Below are 22,924 nucleotides of genomic sequence, written 5' to 3'. Positions count from 1 at the left end.
CCTGCATTGTCTTGGCTATGTGCTTAGGGTTGTTGTCCTGTTGAAAGGTGAACCTTGACCCCAGTCTGAGGTCTTGGAGTAAGGATCTCTCTGTACTTTGTTCTGTTCATCTTTCCCTTGATCCTGACTAGTCTCCCAGTCCCTGATGCTGAAAAACACCACCATGCTAGGGATGGTGCCAGGTTTCTTCCAGAAGTGATGTTTGGCAAAAGAGTTCAATCTTGGTTTCATCAGACCAGAGGATCTTGTTTGTCATGGTCTGGGAGTCTAGGTGCTTTTTACTAAGAAGTTTCCGGCTTCTGTCAGGCCAATCTACCATAAAGGCCTGATTGGTGGAAAGCTGCAGAGATGGTTGTCCTTCTGGAAGGTTCTCCCATCTCCACAGAGGAACTCTACAGCTCTGTCAGAGTAACCATCTGATTCTTGGTCACCTCCCTGACCAAGGTCCTTCTCCCTCGATCTCTAGCTCTAGGAAGAGATGTCTCGGAGCTCTACAGACAATTCCTTCGACCTCATGGCTTGGTTTTTACGCTGATGTGTGCCTTTCCAAATCATGCCCAATCAATTTAATTTACCACAGGTGGAATCCAATCAAGTTGTAGAAACATCAAGGATGATCAATGGAAACAGGATGCACTGGAGCTCAATTTCTAGTCCCATAGCAAAGGGTCTAAATACTTGTGTAAATTAGGTATTTCTGTGTTATTTTTAATACATTTGCAAAAATTTCTTATCCTGTTTTCACTTTGTCATTATGGGGTATTGTGTGTAGATTGAAGGAAAAGTATTTAATCATTTTTAGAATAAGGCAACAATGTGGAAAGTGAAGGGGTCTGAATACTTTCCAAATGCACTGTATGTCATAGCTTTAATATGAACCAAGAGGAAAGTGTTTGTCCTCAGGCCTGGAATGAAAGCCAAAGTAATTCTGCTACCCAAGAATGGTAAAGCAGCCTTTACTGGTTCTAACAGATGACCTATCAGCTCTTTGCAAACTTTTTGACCAAATACAACAGACTTTCAGCAGGCTTATAAAAAAAGGCACTCCATGTGTACTGCACTGACACTGACTGGTTGACAGAAATGGATAAAAAATATTCTAGGAGCTGTTAGAGTTCAGTGCAGCCTTTATTATTGACCATTACCTGTTGTCAGAGGTATATTTCTAATAGAACTGAGGGTTTGTGTTACTGGAAGCTTCTCTGTCGAACATGAAGGGTGTGGTGTACCACAGGGCAGCTCTCTGGGCCCTCTACTCTTTTCTATTTTTACCAATGACCTGCCACTGGCATTAAACAAAGTAGGTGTGTCCATGTATGCTGATAATTCAACCATTCAGCAACCACAGCTAATGAAGTCACCCTTAGAGTTGCAGTCTGTTTTGGAATGGGTGGCCAGTACTAAACTGTTCTTGGAACGTTTCTAAAACTAAGAACATTGTATTTGGTACAAATCAATCCTTAAGTTCTAGATCTCAGCTGAATCTGGAAATGAATGGTGTTGCTGTTGAACAAGTTGAGGAGACCAAATTACTTGGTGCTACCTTAGATTGTAAACTGTCATGGTCAAAACACACAGATTCAATGCTTGGACAAATGGGGAGAGGTCTGTCTAATAAAGAGCCTCTGCTTTTTTGACACCACACTCCAAGAAGCAAGTCCTGCAGACTCTAGTTTTATCTTGTGTAGGGCTGGGCGATATGGCCTTAATATTTTTTTCAAACAAGCAAAGCAAACTTAACATAAGATTAAACAACTGAACAAGTTTCACAGACATGTGACTAACATAAATTGAATAATTTGTCCCTGAACAAAGGGGGAAGGGCCAAAATCAAAAGTAACAGTCAGTAACAGCATCTCCTCCTCATGGACTGCACCAGATTTGCCAGTTCTTGCTTTGAGATGTTACCCCACTCTTCCACCAAGGCACCTGCAAGTTCCCGGACATTTCTGTGGGGAATGACCCTCACCCTCCGATCCAACATGTCCCAGACCTGCTCATTGGGATTGAGATCTGTGCTCTTCACTTGCCATTTCAGAATACTGATATTCCTGTCTATACTGCAGGAAATCACGCACAGAACGAGCAGTATGGCTGGTGGCATTGTTATGCTGGAGGGTCATGTCAGGATGAGCCTGCAGGAAGGGTACCACACGAGGAGGGAGGAGGATGTCTTCCCTGTAACGCACAGCGTTGAGATTGCCTGCAATGACAGCAAGCTCAGTCCGATGATGCTGTGACACCGCCCCAGACCATGACGGACCCTCCACCTCCAAATCGATCCCACTCCAGAGGACAGGCCACGGTGTAACGCTCATTCCTTCGACTACAAACACGAATCTGACCACTCACCCCTGGTGAGACAAAACCGTGACTCGTCCGTGAAGAGCACTTTTTGCCAGTCCTGTCTGGTCCAGCAAAGGTGGGTTTGTGCCCATAGGCGACGTTGTTGCCGGTAACGTCTGGTGAAGACCTGCCTTTTCAACAGGCCTACAAGCCCTCAGTCCAGCCTCTCTCAGCCTATTGCAGACAGTCTGACCACTGATGGAGGGATTGTGCATTCCTGGTGTAACTCAGGCAGTTGTTGCCATCCTGTACCTGTCCCCCAGGTGTGATGTTCGAATGTACCGATCCTGTGCAGGTGTTGTTACGCGAGGACTGTCCGTCCTGTCTCCCTGTAGCGCTGTTTTAGGCGTCTCACAGTACGGACATTGCAATTTATTGCCCTGGCCACATCTGCAGTCCTCATGCCTCCTTGCAGCGTGCCTAAGACACGTTCACACAGATGAGCAGGGACCCTGGGCATCTTTCTTTTTGTGTTTTTCAGAGTCAATAGAAAGGCCTCTTTAGTGTCCTAAGTTTTCATACCTGTGATCTTAATTGCCTACCGTCTGTTAGTGTCTTAATGACCGTTCCACAGGTGCATGTTCATTAATTGTTTATGGTTCATTGAACAAGCATGGGAAACAGTGTTTAAACCCTTTACAATGAACATCTGTGAAGTTATTTGGATTGTTCTGAATTATTTGAAAGACAGGGTCCTGAAAAAGGGACATTTCTTTTTATTACACACTGAAAATCAGGCTGATGCACTCCCCAGAAAATTACGTCATTGCTTTAGAAGCTTCTGATAGGCTGATTGACATCATTTGAGTGAATTGGAGGTGTATTTCAAGGCCTACCTTCAAACTCAGTGCCTCTTTGCTTGACATCATGGGAAATCTAAAGAAATCAGCCAAGAGCTCAGAAAAAAAATGGTAGACCTCCACAAGTCTGGTTCATCCTTGGGAGCAATTTCAAAATGCCTGAAGATACGTTCATGTGTACGAACAATAGTACGCAAGTATAAACACCATGAGACCACGCAGCCGTCATACCGCTCAGGAAGGAGACGCGTTCTGTCTTCTAGAGATTAATGTACTTTGGCGCGACAAGTGCAATTATATCCCAGAACAGCAGCAAAGGACCTTGAGAAGATGGGGAAACAGGTACAAAAGTATCTATATCCACAGTAAAACGAGTCCTATATTGACATAACCTGAAAGGCCGCTCAGCAAGGAAGAAGCCACTGCTCCAAAACTGCCATAATAAAGCCAGACTAAGGTTTGCAACTGCACATGGGGACAAAGATCGTACTTTTTGGAGAAATGTCCTCTGGCCTGATGAAACATATTTTCTTATTGTAATTGAAGGAACCTGCTAGTAAGCATCTCGTTGGACAATGTATTTTCCCGATACGCATGGTTTACTGTACAACTAATACAACTTCAAACTATTTTTACCAGGGAGATCAGATTGGCAACTCAAATGAACATGCATTGTGTTATGTGATTATTTAACAAGGCAAGTCAGTTAAGAACAAATTCTTATTTTCAATGACGGCCTAGGAACAGTGGGTTAACTGCCTTGTTCAGGGGCAGAAGGACAGATTTTTACCTTGTCAGCTCAGGGGTTTGAACTTGCAACCTTTCGGTTACTAGACCAACCACTAGGCTACCCTGCCGCCCCAATAAGTGCATTGATGACGTTGTCCCCACAGTGACCTTACATACATATCCCAACCAGAAGCCATGGATCCACACTAATTCGGACACCTATAAAATATCCCGCTATGCCCTCAGACGGACCATCAAACAAGCAAAGCATCAATACAGGAATAAGATTGAATCCTACTACTACAAGCAAAGCATCAATACAGGAATAAGATTGAATCCTACTACACTGGCTCTGACGCTCGTCGGATGCGTCAGGGCTTAAACTATTACGGACTACAAAGAGAAACCCAGACGCGAGCTGCCCAGTGAAAAAAGCCAAATGCCTTTTATGCTAACTTCAAGGCAAGCAACACTGAAGCATGCACGAGAGCACCAGCTGTTCTGGATGACTGTGATAACGCTCTCGGTAACCGATGTGAGCAAGACCTTTTAAACAGGTGAACATTCACAAAGCTCCTGGGCCAGATGGATTACCAGGACGTGTACTCAATGTGCTGACCAACTAGCAAGTGTCTTCACTGACATTTTCAACCTCTCCCTGATTGAGTCTGTAATACCTACATGTTTCAAGCAGACCACCATAGTCTCTGTTCCCAACACTAAGGTAACCTGCCTAAATGACTACCGACCTGTAGCACTCACGTCTGTAGCCATGAAGTGCTTTGAAAGGCTGGTCATGGCTCACATCAACACCATCATCTTGGAAACCCTAGACCCAGTCCAATTTGCATCCGCCCCAACAGATCCACAGATGACGCAATCTCAATCCACCTGTCCCTTTTCCACTTGAACAAAAGGAACACCTATGTGAGTGCGCTGTTCATTGACTACAGCTCAGCGTTCAACACCATAGTGCCCACGAAGCTCATCACTAAGCACCTCCCTTTGCAACTGGACCCCTTGACGAGCCGCCCCCAGGTGGTAAGAGTAGGCAACAACACGTCTGACACGCTGATCCTCCTCAGGGGTGCGTGCTTAATCCCCTCCTGTACTCCGTGGCCTAACACGACCCTGACGACAACAGTGGTAGGCCTGATCACTGACAACGGTGAGACAGCCTATAGGGAGGAGGTCAGTGAACTGGCAGTGGTGCCAGGACAACATCCTCTCCCTCAATGTGAGCAAGACAAAGGAGCTGATCGTGGACTACAGGAAAAGGCGGGCCGAACAGGCCCCCATTATCAACGGGGATGTAGTTAAGCGGATCGAGAGTTTCAAGTTCCTTGATGTCCACACCAACAATATATCATGGTTCAAACACACCAAGACAGTCGTGAAGCAGGCACGACAAAACCTATTCCCCCTCAGGAGCCTGAAAAGATTTGGCATGGGTCCCCAGATCCTCAAAACGTTATACAGCTGCACCATCGAGAGCATCCTCTTCGAAAGCAAAGTCATCAAACAGATCACTGACCATCTCGAATCCCACCGTACCTTCTCCACTGTGCAATCCGGTTTCCGAGCCGGTCACACCTCAGCCACGCTCAAGGTACTAAACGATATCATAACCGCCATCGATAAGAAAGTACTGTGCAGCTGTCTTCATCGACCTGGCCAAGGCTTTCGACTCTGTCAATCACCATATTCTTATCGGCAGACTCAGTAGCCTCGGTTTTTCTAATGACTGCCTTGCCTGGTTCACCAACTACTTTGCAGACAGAGTTCAGTGTGTCAAATCGGAGGGCATGTTGTCCGGTCCTCTGGCAGTCTCTATGGGGGTACCACAGGGTTCAATTCTCAGAACAACTCTTTTCTCTGTATATATATCAATGATGTTGCTCTTGCTGCGGGCGATTCCCTGATCCACCTCTACGCAGACGACACCATTCTGTATACTTCTGGCCCTTCCTTGGACACTGTGCTATCTAACCTCCAAACTAGCTTCAATGCCATACAGCACTCCTTCCGTGGCCTCCAACTGCTCTTAAACGCGAGTAAAACCAAATGCATGCTTTTCAACCGTTCGCTACCTGCACCCGCACGCCCGACTAGCATCACCACCCTGGATGGTTCTGACCTAGAATATGTGGACATCTATAAGTACCTAGGTGTCTGGCTAGACTGCAAACTCTCCTTCCAGACTCAAACATCAAACATCTCCAATCCAAAATCAAATCAAGAGTCTGCTTTCTATTTCGCAACAAAGCCTCCTTCACTCACGCCGCCAAACTTACCTTAGTAAAACTGACTATCCTCCCGATCCTCGACTTCGGCGATGTCATCTACAAAATAGCTTCCAATACTCTACTCAGCAAACTGGATGCAGTTTATCACAGTGCCATCCGTTTTGTTACTAAAGCACCTTATACCACCCACCACTGCGACCTGTATGCTCTAGTCGGCTGGCCCTCGCTACATGTTCGCCACCAGACCCACTGGCTCCAGGTCATCTACAAGTCTATGCTAGGTAAAGCTCCGCCTTATCTCAGTTCACTGGTCACGATGGCAACACCCGTCCGTAGCAGGCGGTAGAGAACTGCAGAGCACTCGCTCCAGCAGGTGTATCTCACTGATCATCCCTAAAGCCAAAACCTCATTTGGCCGCCTTTCGTTCCAGTTCTCTGCCGCCTGCGACTGGAAAGAATTGCAAAAATCTCTGAAGTTGGAGACTTTAATCTCCCTCACCAACTTCAAACATCTGCTATCTGAGCAGCTAACCGATCTCTGCAGCTGTACATAGTCCATCGGTATATAACCCACCCCATTTACCTACCTCACCCCATACTGTTTTTATTTGATTTACCTTTCTGCTCTTTTGCACACCAGTATCTCTACCTGCACATGTTCATCTGATCATTTATCACTCCAGTGTTAATCTGCTAAATTGTAATTATTCACTCCTATGGCCTATTTATTGCCTCATGCCTTTTGCACACAATCTCTACCGTTATTGTTAATGGTTTACTCCATGTGTAACTCTGTGTTGTCTGTTCACACTGCTTTGCTTTATCTTGGCCAGGTCGCAGTTGCAAATGAGAACTTGTTCTCAACTAGCCTACCTGGTTAAATAAAGGTGAAATAAAAAAAATAAAAAAATCATCACCGCCTGGTATGGCAACTGCTCGGCATCTCACCGTAAGGCGCTACAGAGGGTAGTGCGAACAGCCCAGTACATCACTGGGGACAAGCTTCCTGCCATTCAGGACGTGTATAATTGGAGGAAAGCCCATAAAATTGTCAGAGGCTCCAGTCACCCAAGTCATAGATTGTTCTCTCTGCTACCACACGGCAAGCGGTACCGGAGCGCCAAGTCTAGGACAAAAAGGCTCCTCAACAGCTTCTACTCCAAAGCCAGAAGACTTCTGAACAATTAATCAAATGGCCACCAGACTATTTACATTGACACATCGTCCCTTTACCTTAACTAACCTGTACCCCCTGCACATTGACCCTGTACCGGTACCCCCTGTATATAGCCTCCACATTGACTCTGTACCAGTACCCCCTGTATATAGCCTCTACATTGACTCTGTACCGGTACCCCCTGTATATAGCCTCCACATTGACTCTGTACCGGTACCCCCTGTATATAGCCTCCACATTGACTCTGTACCGGTACCCCCTGTATATAACCTCCACGTTGACTCTGTACCGGTACCCCCAGTATATAGCCTCCACGTTGACTCTGTACCGGTACCCCCTGTATATAGCCTCCACGTTGACTCTGTACCGGTACCCCCTGTATATAGCCTCCACATTGACTCTGTATCGGTACCCCCTGTATATAACCTCCACATTGACTCTGTACTGGTACCCCCTGTATATAGCCTCCACGTTGACCCTGTACCGGTACCCCCAGTATATAGCCTCCACGTTGACTCTGTACCGGTACCACCTGTATATAGCCTCCACATTGACTCCGCACCGGTACCCCCTGTATATAGCCTACACATTGACTCTGTACCGTAACACCCTGTATATAGCCTCCACATTGACTCTGTACCGGTACCCCCTGTATATAGCCTCCACGTTGACTCTGTACCGGTACCCCCTGTATATAGCCTCCACGTTGACTCTGTACCGGTACTCCCTGTATATAGCCTCCACGTTGACTCTGTACCGGTACCCCCTGTATATAGCCTCCACATTGACTCTGTACCGGTACCCCCTGTATATAGCCTCGACGTTGACTCTGTACCGGTACTCCCTGTATATAGCCTCCATGTTGACTCTGTACCGGTACTCCCTGTATATAGCCTCCACGTTGACTCTGTACCGGTACCCCCTGTATATAGCCTCCACATTGACTCTGTACTGGTACCCCCTGTATATAGCCTCCACATTGACTCTGTACCGGTACCCCCTGTATATAGCCTCCACATTGACTCTGTACTGGTACCCCCTGTATATAACCTCCACATTGACTCTGTACCAGTACCCCCTGTATATAGCCTCCACATTGACTCTGTACCGGTACCACCTGTATATAGCCTCCACATTGACTCTGTACCGGTACCCCCTGTATATAGCCTCCATATTGACTCTGTACTGGTACCCCCAGTATATAGCCTCCACATTGACTCTGTACCGGTACCCCCTGTATATAGCCTCCACATTGACTCTGTACCGGTACCCCCTGTATATAGCCTCCATATTGACTCTGTACTGGTACCCCCAGTATATAGCCTCCACATTGACTCTGTACTGGTACCCCCTGTATATAGCCTCCACATTGACTCTGTACCGGTACCCCCTGTATATAACCTCCACATTGACTCTGTACCGTAACACCCTGTATATAGCCTCCACATTGACTCTGTACTGGTACCCCCTGTATATAACCTCCACATTGACTCTGTACCGTAACACCCTGTATATAGTCTCCACATTGACTCTGTACTGGTACCCCCTGTATATAGCCTCCACATTGACTCTGTACTGGTACCCCCTGTATATAGCCTCCACATTGACTCTGTACTGGTACCCCCTGTATATAGCCTCCACATTGACCCTGTACTGGTACCCCCAGTATATAGCCTCCACATTGACTCTGTACTGGTACCCCCAGTATATAGCCTCATTATTGTTATTCTTAGTGTTACTTTTTATTTTAGTCTACTTGGTAAATCTTATCTTCTTCTTGAACTGCACTGTTGGTTAAGGGCTTGTAAGTAAATGTTTCACGGTGAAATCTACACCTGTTGTATTCGCCGCATGTGACAAATAAAATTTGATGTGATGTCATCCCTCTACCAGATTGATCCCTACCAACCAGTCAGAGATGAGAAGTCTACTCCACCTCAGGTTTGATGCCACAGAAGACTGTATAGGAGGCTGATGAAGACCTGGGAAGGCGGTTCAGGCCTCACAGAGTTGACATGAACTATGCTGGATGTTGGGCTCTGGCCGGTTCTGACGCCAAAGAGCATCATTAAAGCATTGTGTGGACAACGGCGGCGCGTTCAGTAACACAGGGCAGGCAGCTGCTTCCTTCATTTCCTTTCTGGAGACTAGATGCAATGCAGCTTCTTACACTTGACTCATCCAGAGCGACTTGGTTAGTTAATTCTGTACCTTGGCGTGCTCAGACTCCCTGCAGCAACACACTAGAGAAAGGAGGTCAGACTCCATAAAGTGCACTATTGTGACCAGGGTCCATAGGGCTTTAATCAAATGTAGTGCACTATTGACCAGGGTCCATAGGGCTTTAATCAAATGTAGTGCACTATTAACCAGGGTCCATAGGGCTTTAATCAAATGTAGTGCACTATTAACCAGGGTCCATAGGGCTTTAATCAAATGTAGTGCACTATGTAAGGGATAGGGTGCGATTTGGGATGCATTCCCAAAATCTCAGAAGCTGCGAGTGACTAGATTTCTTGCCACTAAAGTGCAGATTATGCAGAGAGGCTCTAGAAACACAATGTGGGAGAGATGTGGTGTGCCTCATCGAGATTCAAGTTCAACCATATATTGGGGAATTGTAATCTGAACCTCCAAACTGGTCACACTTGTAACGCAGCCAGTCTTTCGTTCAAAACCTGTCATCGTGCATTCATTTTGGAGTGTAAACATCCCCCCCCCCCACAGAACCATTAATGTGAAATGTAATGAACATTGGTTTAAATCACCAAAACATAATATATTTTCACTGTATTCAGTTAAACCAATAGCAAACAACGCAAGAGACGTGTTTAAAATCACCCTTAGAAGAGTTATGATGTTACTGTAGATTACCCAACTAAACTGACAGAAAACCTATAATCAATGAAGACATCCTCTAACGTCAGTCATGCAAAAAAATAAACAGTTAGATTTTTCAGATATAATTGTAACATAAGTGTACAGTTTTTATTTAATTAGGCAAGTCAGTTATGAACAAATTCTTATTTACAATGACGGCCAAACCCTAACCTGGACAACGCTGGGCCAATTGTGCGCCGCCCTATGGAACTCCTAATCACGGGCAGTTGTGATACAGCCTGGAATTGAACTAGGGTCTGTAGTGACGCCTCTAGCACTGAGATGCAGTGCCTTAGACCACTGAACCAGGGTCTGTAGTGACGCCTCTAGCACTGAGATGCAGTGCCTTAGACCACTGAACCAGGGTCTGTAGTGACGCCTCTAGCACTGAGATGCAGTGCCTTAGACCACTGAACCAGGGTCTGTAGTGATGCCTCTAGCACTAGAAATAGCATAAACTCCTCTCTACATGAGGCCTGGCACTAATCTTCAAAGTATCATATTATCAATCCAGACTGATAGTTACACAGCACCACAATAGTAGAAAAATGAACAGTTTAGGGTCAACCTTTAGGTTTAGAGAATTTAACTCTGGACTGACAAGCCAGCCCCCCTAAACCAGTTCCCCTCTAATCAGGAACTGGTTTAGACCTGGGACACCAGGTGGGTGCAATGAATGATCAGATCGAACAGGAAACCAGCAGGCTACAGACCTCGTAGGGTCAGAGTTGAATATCCCTGGTTTAGAGTACACATTCATGCACTCTGAGAATCACAGGTACGTAGCCCTAACGCTTTCCGTGTTCAAAGATGAATCGTTTCGTTTGAACATGTACTAACACGCCAAAAAATACCCCCCCCGAAGACGTCTCATTCTTGATGAAACCATAGCCTTTGAACCACTTGACTGCACCCAAGACGGTTGTCACAGTGTTGACTGCACCCAAGACGGTTGTCACAGTGTTGACTGCACCCAAGACTGTTGTCACAGTGTTGACTGCACCCAAGACGGTTGTCACAGTGTTGACTGCACCCAAGACGGTTGTCACAGTGTTGACTGCACCCAAGACTGTTGTCACAGTGTTGACTGCACCCAAGACGGTTGTCACAGTGTTGACTGCACCCAAGACTGTTGTCACAGTGTTGACTGCACCCAAGACTGTTGTCACAGTGTTGACTGCACCCAAGACAAGACCTTTGTTACAGTGAAGAAGTGGAAGGGAACTGTACAGCTGAAGCGTTTCCCCCCCCAAATCCTTCAAATAAACACTAAGCTATAGGTGAATGTTACTCATTAAATCAGATCATGGACCGCTTGGCAGAAGGTTGTCTTAAATGCTACACTATATAGGGAATAGGGCTCCATTGGACACCGACTCGGTCTGCTCTGCAGAGCAACACTACACCCCTCATCAGGGGTCCTCAGGAGTGAGGGTTCAACCACAGTAGCCTGTTCTGTCTTTGGTAGGCTAGGTGGTTACCAGATTGGTGTGTCCATTAGCATCTCTTGACTTGTTAAACACAATGATGATGGGATGGTTAGCATCTTGACTTGCTAAACACAATGACGGGATGGTTAGCATCTCTTGACTTGCTAAACACAATGACTGGATGGTTAGCATCTCTTGACTTGCTAAACACAATGACGGGATGGTTAGCATCTCTTGACTTGCTAAACACAATGACGGGATGGTTAGCATCTCTTGACTTGCTAAACACAATGACGGGATGGTTAGATAGGATCTGTAGCGATAACAACACTTAGACATTCTGCTTTTCTCTCAATTTCTTTGGTTGCGTCCCAGATGGCACCCTATTCCCTATATAGTGATCAGGGCCCATAGTAGTGCACTACACAGGGAATGGGGACACAGTCCTGTATCTATTGAAGAGACAGGATGAGGTGCAAACAGACAAGCAGCTTTTTCAAAAAGGCAACATAGGTAGAAAAATCCTCATTTGCATGGTTCCAATGGAGAGGTGTTTGAAACGACCTGAATGCATCACCGTTAGGCCTGGCTTGTCCCCTCCAACGGGTGATAATGACCTACGAGTTGAAGACAGCACAGATCATGAACTCAGGCTTTAAATCACCATAGCCTTTTAATTAGAAGTGATGTAGATCTATAACAGAATGAAAAGAGAGTCAACCTCTTATCGCTCCCTTTATACCAAACGACCGCTGTTGTCCTCCTACTGATGATGGGCCAGCTCAACTCTGAGGCCTGATTCTTTCTGGAATATTTACTTATATTGGAAATCCAATCCTGACAGTTAAAATCTGTGTTGTTTAAGAAGAAGACAAAAGGGTTAAATTAGTTGACTCCTCCTTCCTTCCCTCTGCTCACCCCAACCCCCACTGGCCTCCCCAAACACAGGATCTTACCCCACAGGGCTCAACATGGAAAATACTAAAACTACAGAACAATATTCATCAACATCTTAAAAGTAATATTCATTTTTTTTTTTATAGAATCATGGAAAAAATAAAAATGACTTATTGACTGGTCCCTCTTAGGTCAGTTTGACCTTTTCTTTGACCGGTTTATATTATAACTGAAGCTTGACAATCCTTTACGCTGTGGTGTGATGCGACTGACTGACTGGCTGGCTGGCTCTTCTCACCACAGACATAGAAGTCTGTCTCAAATGGAACCCTACTCATCTAGTAACGCAGTACACGGTGAATATGATGCCACCTGAGACGGGGTTCGTTTTGAGTCGGATCCATAGGAGCTTCCTGGATGGACAGTCGTGTGGCCTTCTGGAGAATCTGTCCCCCATGTGAAGGCTAGTATAGAACACTGCTACATCATCACCCCACTGATACACCTCGTCCTCGTACATTTAACTGGAACTTTCCATGGGCCTTGGTCCATCTAAATGTTACCACCGACCAAAAACACTCCGGACATGAGATTTAATCAAGACTTCCCATCCAGACTGCCAACGTCTCTTCTATATGAATAAAACCCTTAAACCAGTAGGAGAGCTTTCTCCCTCTCTATAGCCTGTCTACCTTATTCCTCCACCTGTATCACTACCCAGTCTACCTTATTCCTCCACCCAGTCTACCTTATTCCTCCACCTGTATCACCACCCAGTCTACCTTATTCCTCCACCTGTATCACTACCCAGTCTACCTTATTCCTCCACCCAGTCTACCTTATTCCTCCACCTGTATCACCACCCAGTCTACCTTATTCCTCCACCTGTATCACCACCCAGTCTACCTTATTCCTCCACCCAGTCTACCTTATTCCTCCACCTGTATCACCACCCAGTCTACCCTATTCCTCCACCTGTATCACCACCCAGTCTACCTTATTCCTCCACCCAGTCTACCTTATTCCTCCACCCAGTCTACCTTATTCCTCCACCTGTACCACCACCCAGTCTACCTTATTCCTCCACCTGTATCACCACCCAGTCTACCTTATTCCTCCACCTGTATCACCACCCAGTCTACCTTATCCCTCCACCTGTACCACCACCCAGTCTACCTTATCCCTCCACCTGTATCACCACCCAGTCTACCTTATTCCTCTACCTGTACCACCACCCAGTCTACCTTATTCCTCCACCTGTATCACCACCCAGTCTACCTTATTCCTCCACCTGTATCACCACCCAGTCTACCTTATCCCTCCACCTGTACCACCACCCAGTCTACCTTATCCCTCCACCCGTATCACCACCCAGTCTACCTTATTCCTCCACCCAGTCTACCTTATTCCTCCACCTGTATCACCACCCAGTCTACCTTATTCCTCCACCTGTACCACCACCCAGTCTACCTTATTCCTCCACCTGTACCACCACCCAGTCTACCTTATCCCTCCACCTGTATCACCACCCAGTCTACCTTATTCCTCCACCTGTATCACCACCCAGTCTACCTTATCCCTCCACCTGTACCACCACCCAGTCTACCTTATCCCTCCACCTGTATCACCACCCAGTCTACCTTATTCCTCCACCCAGTCTACCTTATTCCTCCACCTGTATCACCACCCAGTCTACCTTATTCCTCCACCTGTACCACCACCCAGTCTACCTTATTCCTCCACCTGTATCACCACCCAGTCTACCTTATTCCTCCACCTGTACCACCACCCAGTCTACCTTATTCCTCCACCTGTACCACCACCCAGTCTACCTTATCCCTCCACCTGTATCACCACCCAGTCTACCTTATCCCTCCACCTGTATCACCACCCAGTCTACCTTATTCCTCCACCCAGTCTACCTTATTCCTCCACCTGTATCACCACCCAGTCTACCTTATTCCTCCACCTGTATCACCACCCAGTCTACCTTATTCCTCCACCTGTACCACCACCCAGTCTACCTTATTCCTCCACCTGTATCACCACCCAGTCTACCTTATTCCTCCACCTGTATCACCACCCAGTCTACCTTATTCCTCCACCTGTACCACCACCCAGTCTACCTTATCCCTCCACCTGTATCACCACCCAGTCTACCTTATCCCTCCACCTGTATCACCACCCAGTCTACCTTATTCCTCCACCTGTACCACCACCCAGTCTACCCTCAACCATCACATGATTTTATCTTCCATATTAGCAGACATGGATAAAACACCTCTCCTCCTCTGCTGTCCTGTCTGTCTCTCTACTCTGTCCTGTCTTTCTCTCTACTCTGTCCTGTCTTTCTCTCTACTCTTCCGTAAAACGAGCTTGCCCACTCAGAGACAGAAGTGGATTTCAGGCTAGCTGTGAAAAAAGATGGCATAAACATTAGGTCAGTCTGTAGTAGTAGCCCTGGAGTCAGCCAGCCAGTCAGCCAGCCAGCCAGTCAGTCAACCAGCCAGCCAGTCAGTCAGTCAACCAGCCAGGAGAGCTTATATCTCAGTCTGAATGCAGCCACTCCTCACAGGGCTGGAAGGCTGCTGGGATACGACACCTCCGTCCAACATGTTGTTATTGGTCTCCTTCAGGACCTCCTCCACCGCCATGGAGTCCAGCTCCTCCTGCGTCGTCCTCATCAGCCCTAAGCTCTCCTCGGCGATGTAGAGGAGCATACCTCCTCCTACCCCTCCTTCTGTGTAGACGGGGGCCGCGGAAGAAGGTGAGGAGGAGGAGGATGCAACGGGACAGTTCTCCAGATGGTCGTTCTCCACCTCCGGCAGGGGGTGACGGTGACCAGGTCTGTTCCCAGGGAGGTGAGGGGGCGCTGGGGGTGGAGGTCAATGCAGCAGGGGGTGAGAGGAGGAGGTCTGGAGGTCTCCGGATCAGAGCAGCTGAACTCTGATAAGTGGCTGCAGTGGGAGTCTGCTACGGAGGGCAGGGAGCCGCTGAGGGAGTCGAACTCTGAGGAGTTAGTGCTGCGCTGTTCTAGGAGCTGAGCATCCATGTCCTCACGGGTCTCCTGGATCTTAGTTCCTCCGCTGGTCTTCTTAGTCCTCAGCTTGCCCTTGCTCTTCTTGCCCCCCGAGGAAGAGGGGTCCTTCACCCATTTGGAGGAGCGAGACTCATGAGGGCAGCCGGAGGGACACACTCCAACCCCTCTCCCCTCGCCGCTGGCGTCGTCCAGGCTGCTGCTGTTGCTATGGTGATGTAGTTTCTTCTCCTGCTTCCCCTCCATGTCCACCTCCAGATTACCCTCTCTGTAACCATGACAACAAGACATGTTAACACCACCTCCCGACGGTTCTCTGTAACCGTGACAACAAGACATGCTAACAGGTTGGTGATTGGTGATCATATAGGGACAGTAGTATTTGGTGACTGTGCAAAAACCATCTAGTGGTGAAGACGACAACAATGTCAACTACCAGAACTGAACCAGTGCTGCGGAGGGTGCTGACCTGTCCAGAGGCATGTAGTTGAGAATGGATCCAGCCATTGCTTTGGTGCTAGTGTTGTCACTGATGGTCCCCAAGCTGACATTTGCAGACTCCCCACTCAGACTACCCTGCTCCTTCTGAACGTCAGCCTGGACCTCCAACCTAGGTAGAGAAGGAGATAAACATCAGAGATATACAGTGTTGTGAGCAGGAAGGACAGAGATAGTGTTGTGGGGAGGAGTAAGAACAGAGATAGTGTTGTGAGGAGGAGTAAGAACAGAGATAGTGTTGTGAGGAGGAGTAAGAACAGAGATAGTGTTGTGAGGAGGAGTAGGAACAGAGATAGTGTTGTGGGGAGGAGTAGGAACAGAGATAGTGTTGTGGGGAGGAGTAAGAACAGAGATAGTGTTGTGGGGAGGAGTAAGAACAGAGATAGTGTTGTGGGGAGGAGTAAGAACAGAGATAGTGTTGTGGGGAGGAGTAGGAACAGAGATAGTGTTGTGAGGAGGAAGAACAGAGATGTATAGTGTTGTGGGGAGGAAGGACAGAGATGTATAGTGTTGTGGGGAGGAAGAACAGAGATAGTGTTGTGGGGAGGAAGAACAGAGATGTATAGTGTTGTGGGGAGGAAGAACAGAGATGTATAGTGTTGTGAGGAGGAAGGACAGAGATGTATAGTGTTGTGGGGAGGAAGAACAGAGATGTATAGTGTTGTGAGGAGGAAGAACAGAGATAGTGTTGTGGGGAGGAAGAACAGAGATGTATAGTGTTGTGGGGAGGAAGAACAGAGATGTATAGTGTTGTGGGGAGGAAGAACAGAGATGTATAGTGTTGTGAGGAGGAAGAACAGAGATAGTGTTGTGGGGAGGAAGAACAGAGATGTATAGTGTTGTGGGGAGGAAGAACAGAGATGTATAGTGTTGTGGGGAGGAAGAACAGAGATGTATAGTGTTGTGGGGAGGAAGGACAGAGATGTATAGTGTTGTGGGGAGGAAGGACAGAGATAGTGTTGTGGGGAGGAAGAACAGAGATGTATAGTGTTGTGAGGAGGAAGGACAGAGATGTATAGTGTTGTGGGGAGGAAGAACAGAGATGTATAGTGTTGTGAGGAGGAAGGACAGAGATGTATAGTGTTGTGGGGAGGAAGAACAGAGATGTATAGTGTTGTGGGGAGGAAGGACAGAGATGTATAGTGTTGTGAGGAGGAAGAACAGAGATAGTGTTGTGGGGAGGAAGGACAGAGATGTATAGTGTTGTGGGGAGGAAGAACAGAGATAGTGTTGTGGGGAGGAAGAACAGAGATGTATAGTGTTGTGGGGAGGAAGAACAGAGATGTATAGTGTTGTGGGGAGGAAGAACAGAGATGTATAGTGTTGTGGGGAGGAAGAACAGAGATGTATAGTGTTGTGGGGAGGAAGAACAGAGATAGTGTTGTGGGGAGGAAGAACAGAGATGTATAGTGTTGTGGGGAGGAAGAACAGAGATGTATAGTGTTGTGAGGAGGAAGAACAGAGATGTATAGTGTTGTGGGGAGGAAGGACAGAGATGTATAGTGTTGTGGGGAGGAAGGACAGAGATAGTGTTGTGGGGAGGAAGAACAGAGATGTATAGTGTTGTGAGGAGGAAGGACAGAGATGTATAGTGTTGTGGGGAGGAAGAACAGAGATGTATAGTGTTGTGAGGAGGAAGGACAGAGATGTATAGTGTTGTGGGGAGGAAGAACAGAGATGTATAGTGTTGTGGGGAGGAAGAACAGAGATGTATAGTGTTGTGAGGAGGAAGGACAGAGATGTATAGTGTTGTGGGGAGGAAGAACAGAGATAGTGTTGTGGGGAGGAAGAACAGAGATAGTGTTGTGAGGAGGAAGAACAGAGATGTATAGTGTTGTGAGGAGGAAGAACAGAGATAGTGTTGTGAGGAGGAAGAACAGAGATAGTGTTGTGAGGAGGAAGAACAGAGATAGTGTTGTGAGGAGGAAGAACAGAGATAGTGTTGTGAGGAGGAAGAACAGAGATGTATAGTGTTGTGAGGAGGAAGAACAGAGATGTATAGTGTTGTGAGGAGGAAGAACAGAGATAGTGTTGTGGGGAGGAAGGACAGAGATGTATAGTGTTGTGGGGAGGAAGAACAGAGATGTATAGTGTTGTGGGGAGGAAGGACAGAGATGTATAGTGTTGTGGGGAGGAAGAACAGAGATGTATAGTGTTGTGGGGAGGAAGAGCAGAGATAGTGTTGTGGGGAGGAAGAACAGAGATAGTGTTGTGGGGAGGAAGAGCAGAGATAGTGTTGTGGGGAGGAAGAACAGAGATAGTGTTGTGGGGAGGAAGAACAGAGATAGTGTTGTGGGGAGGAAGAACAGAGATAGTGTTGTGGGGAGGAAGAGCAGAGATAGTGTTGTGTGGAGGAAGAACAGAGATGTATAGTGTTGTGGGGAGGAAGGACAGAGATGTATAGTGTTGTGGGGAGGAGTAGGAACAGAGATGTATAGTGTTGTGGGGAGGAAGAACAGAGATGTATAGTGTTGTGAGGAGGAAGGACAGAGATAGTGTTGTGGGGAGGAAGGACAGAGATGTATAGTGTTGTGGGGAGGAAGAACAGAGATGTATAGTGTTGTGGGGAGGAAGGACAGAGATGTATAGTGTTGTGAGGAGGAAGGACAGAGATAGTGTTGTGGGGAGGAAGAACAGAGATGTATAGTGTTGTGGGGAGGAAGGACAGAGATGTATAGTGTTGTGGGGAGGAAGGACAGAGATGTATAGTGTTGTGAGGAGGAAGAACAGAGATAGTGTTGTGGGGATGAAGAACAGAGATGTATAGTGTTGTGGGGAGGAAGGACAGAGATGTATAGTGTTGTGAGGAGGAAGGACAGAGATGTATAGTGTTGTGGGGAGGAAGAACAGAGATGTATAGTGTTGTGGGGAGGAAGAACAGAGATAGTGTTGTGAGGAGGAAGAACAGAGATAGTGTTGTGAGGAGGAAGAACAGAGATGTATAGTGTTGTGAGGAGGAAGAACAGAGATAGTGTTGTGAGGAGGAAGAACAGAGATAGTGTTGTGAGGAGGAAGAACAGAGATAGTGTTGTGAGGAGGAAGAACAGAGATAGTGTTGTGAGGAGGAAGAACAGAGATAGTGTTGTGGGGAGGAAGGACAGAGATGTATAGTGTTGTGGGGAGGAAGAACAGAGATGTATAGTGTTGTGGGGAGGAAGGACAGAGATGTATAGTGTTGTGGGGAGGAAGAACAGAGATGTATAGTGTTGTGGGGAGGAAGAGCAGAGATAGTGTTGTGGGGAGGAAGAACAGAGATAGTGTTGTGGGGAGGAAGAACAGAGATAGTGTTGTGGGGAGGAAGAACAGAGATAGTGTTGTGGGGAGGAAGAGCAGAGATAGTGTTGTGGGGAGGAAGAACAGAGATAGTGTTGTGGGGAGGAAGAACAGAGATAGTGTTGTGGGGAGGAAGAACAGAGATAGTGTTGTGGGGAGGAAGAGCAGAGATAGTGTTGTGGGGAGGAAGAACAGAGATGTATAGTGTTGTGGGGAGGAAGGACAGAGATGTATAGTGTTGTGGGGAGGAGTAGGAACAGAGATGTATAGTGTTGTGGGGAGGAGTAGGAACAGATGTATAGTGTTGTGGGGAGGAAGAACAGAGATGTATAGTGTTGTGAGGAGGAAGGACAGAGATAGTGTTGTGGGGAGGAAGAACAGAGATATATAGTGTTGTGGGGAGGAAGGACAGAGATGTATAGTGTTGTGAGGAGGAAGGACAGAGATAGTGTTGTGGGGAGGAAGAACAGAGATGTATAGTGTTGTGGGGAGGAAGGACAGAGATGTATAGTGTTGTGGGGAGGAAGGACAGAGATGTATAGTGTTGTGAGGAGGAAGAACAGAGATAGTGTTGTGGGGAGGAAGAACAGAGATGTATAGTGTTGTGGGGAGGAAGGACAGAGATGTATAGTGTTGTGGGGAGGAAGAACAGAGATGTATAGTGTTGTGGGGAGGAAGGACAGAGATGTATAGTGTTGTGGGGAGGAAGAACAGAGATGTATAGTGTTGTGGGGAGGAAGAACAGAGATAGTGTTGTGGGGAGGAAGGACAGAGATAATGTTGTGGGGAGGAAGGACAGAGATGTATAGTGTTGTGGGGAGGAAGGACAGAGATGTATAGTGTTGTGGGGAGGAAGGACAGAGATGTATAGTGTTGTGGGGAGGAAGGACAGAGATGTATAGTGTTGTGGGGAGGAAGGACAGAGATGTATAGTGTTGTGGGGAGGAGTAGGAACAGAGATGTATAGTGTTGTGGGGAGGAGTAGGAACAGAGATGTATAGTGTTGTGGGGAGGAGTAGGAACAGATAGATGGCACAACATTTGAATACGCATTACATTTATTTTATAAATAAAGATATGCAACACCAGCGCTCCTGTGTGAAAAAGTATTTGTCCCCTTACTCTCACTAACTGGTTGTGCCTCCTTTAGCTGCACTGACTCCAACCAAACACTTCCTGTAGTTGTTGATCAGTCCACCTTTAGCTGCACTGACTCCAACCAAACACTTCCTGTAGTTGTTGATCAATCTCTCACATCATTGGAGGAATTATGGCCCACTCTTCTATGCAGAACTGCTGTAAATCAGCAACATGTTGGTTTTCGAGCATAAACTGCTCGTTTCAGGTCCTGCCACAACATCTCAAAATCGGGTTTAAGTCTTTCACGAGGCCATTCCAGAACTTTACATTTAAACAAATCCAAGACGGCGCTGCAGTAGGACGTGTGTGTTTGTCTGTCTTAACCTGTGTAAATAGCCGGTCTTTCTCGTATACATCTTAATCTCACTTTCTATCTACGAACTAATTAAACTTTCCTCACCCAATGTGGTACGGATCTGCTATTTTCATTCCTTATAACGGGAACTTCCATCAGGTGCTAGCCAGCTAACTAGAACCTAGTCTTTATTAGCCATGGCTAGCGGTCCTCTAGCCAGCTAACTAGAACCTTGTCTTTATTAGCCATGGCTAGCGGTCCTCTAGCCAGCTAACTAGCACCTAGTCTTTATTAGCCATGGCTAGCGGTCCTCTAGCCAGCTAACTAGAACCTTGTCTTTATTAGCCATGGCTAGCGGTCCTCTAGCCAGCTAACTAGCACCTTGTCTTTATTAGCCATGGCTAGCGGTCCTCTAGCCAGCTAACTAGCACCTAGTCTTTATTAGCCATGGCTAGCGGTCCTCTAGCCAGCTAACTAGCACCTAGTCTTTATTAGCCATGGCTAGCGGTCCTCTAGCCAGCTAACTAGCACCTAGTTTTTATTAGCCATGGCTAGCAGTCCTCTCCTTTTTACCCCGTCATCAGCCAGCCTTAGCTCGGAAAACACCAGCCAGTCTGCACAGTGCGATATCAACCCAGAGCATATCGGACTGCTTCTCTCTACCACATCACCGGATTCATCATATATTCCAAGATGGCATAGCAGTTCAGACGTCTTTTGTCCTCGTCTTGTTGTGTCCCGTATATATATATATATTTACAACTTTTCACATACCTTTTTATATATATATTTTTTTAATTTTCCATAAACTCGTTTTCAAAACTCTCCTGCAACACGCCTCACCAATTTATATTTATAAAAAAAGTATTTTTTACCTCAAATCTGTAATCCTCCAAGAAGCTAGCCAGAAGCTAGCCAGGAGCTAATCCAGAAGCTAGTTAGCTTCTTTACTGGCAAATCGTTAGTATTCAGCTAACCACGGTTTGTGGTCATCAGCTATCCTTTAGCTCGAAAATCTATCGCCAGTTTTGTACAGCGCAGCGCGGCTCGGAATGGAACATACCGGACCAATTTTTCTCTCCATGTCCCTGGATTTCAACCGCTAACTCTGGACATTCATACCTGGATCTCACAGCTAGCTAGCTGCTATCCGTGTGACTATCCGCTTTCGTCGATTCCAGAGCAAACATAAATTATTCCGGAGCTAGCCAGCTGAAGAGTTCCATCAATCACTCCTGGGCTACAATCACCTATCCGGACCCGTTTTACTGCCTACGCGGACCTTCACAACTGGACTGCCGACGTTATCTACCCGAAGGAGTTATCCGGCTGGCTCCTCCGTCGCGACGTTACCTGAATGCCCATCTGCGGCCCGCTAACCGTTAGCGGTCAACAGCACTGCACCCCCCACAGCAACTCGCCCAAGCCTTCCCCATTTCTCCTTCTCCCAAATCCATTCAGCTGATGTTCTGAAAGAGCTGCAAAATCTGGACCCCTACAAATCAGCCGGGCTAGACAATCTGGACCCTTTCCTTCTAAAATTATCTGCCGAAATTGTTGCCACCCCTATTACTAGCCTGTTCAACCTCTCTTTCGTGTCGTCTGAGATTCCCAAAGATTGGAAAGCAGCTGCGGTCATCCCCCTCTTCAAAGGGGGGGACACTCTTGACCCAAACTGCTACAGACCTATATCTATCCTACCATGCCTTTCTAAGGTCTTCGAAAGCCAAGTCAACAAACAGATTACCGACCATTTCGAATCTCACCATACCTTCTCTGCTATGCAATCTGGTTTCAGAGCTGGTCATGGGTGCACCTCAGCCACGCTCAAGGTCCTAAACGATATCTTAACCGCCACCGATAAGAAACATTACTGTGCAGCCGTATTCATTGATCTGGCCAAGGCTTTCGACTCTGTCAATCACCACATCCTCATCAGCAGACTCGACAGCCTTGGTTTCACAAATGATTGCCTCGCTTGGTTCACCAACTACTTCTCTGATAGAGTTCAGTGTGTCAAATCGGAGGGTCTGCTGTCCGGACCTCTGGCAGTCTCTATGGGGGTGCCACAGGGTTCAATTCTTGGACCGACTCTCTTCTCGGTATACATCAATGAGGTCGCTCTTGCTGCTGGTGAGTCTCTGATCCACCTCTACGCAGACGACACCATTCTGTA

General features: G+C 47.0%; 1 protein-coding gene across 1 annotated transcript in view; it reads right to left on the bottom strand.

The window, feature by feature from the left end:
- Positions 1–14,539: 14,539 nt before the first annotated feature.
- The window catches only part of rnf19a (ring finger protein 19A, RBR E3 ubiquitin protein ligase), a 62,734-nt gene continuing 54,349 nt past the window's right edge, over positions 14,540–22,924 (bottom strand). The window contains 3 exon segments of the mRNA XM_065020094.1: positions 14,540–15,332; positions 15,335–15,810; positions 16,012–16,152. Of these exon segments, the coding sequence (XP_064876166.1) occupies positions 15,046–15,332; positions 15,335–15,810; positions 16,012–16,152 (904 nt within the window). The 3' untranslated portion in view covers positions 14,540–15,045.

Source organism: Oncorhynchus nerka, linkage group LG7, assembly GCF_034236695.1.
Source record: "Oncorhynchus nerka isolate Pitt River linkage group LG7, Oner_Uvic_2.0, whole genome shotgun sequence".
Classification (NCBI taxonomy): Eukaryota; Metazoa; Chordata; class Actinopteri; order Salmoniformes; family Salmonidae; genus Oncorhynchus; species Oncorhynchus nerka.
Note: the sequence above shows the minus strand (reverse complement) of the source record. Positions and strands in the feature narration are given on the sequence as shown.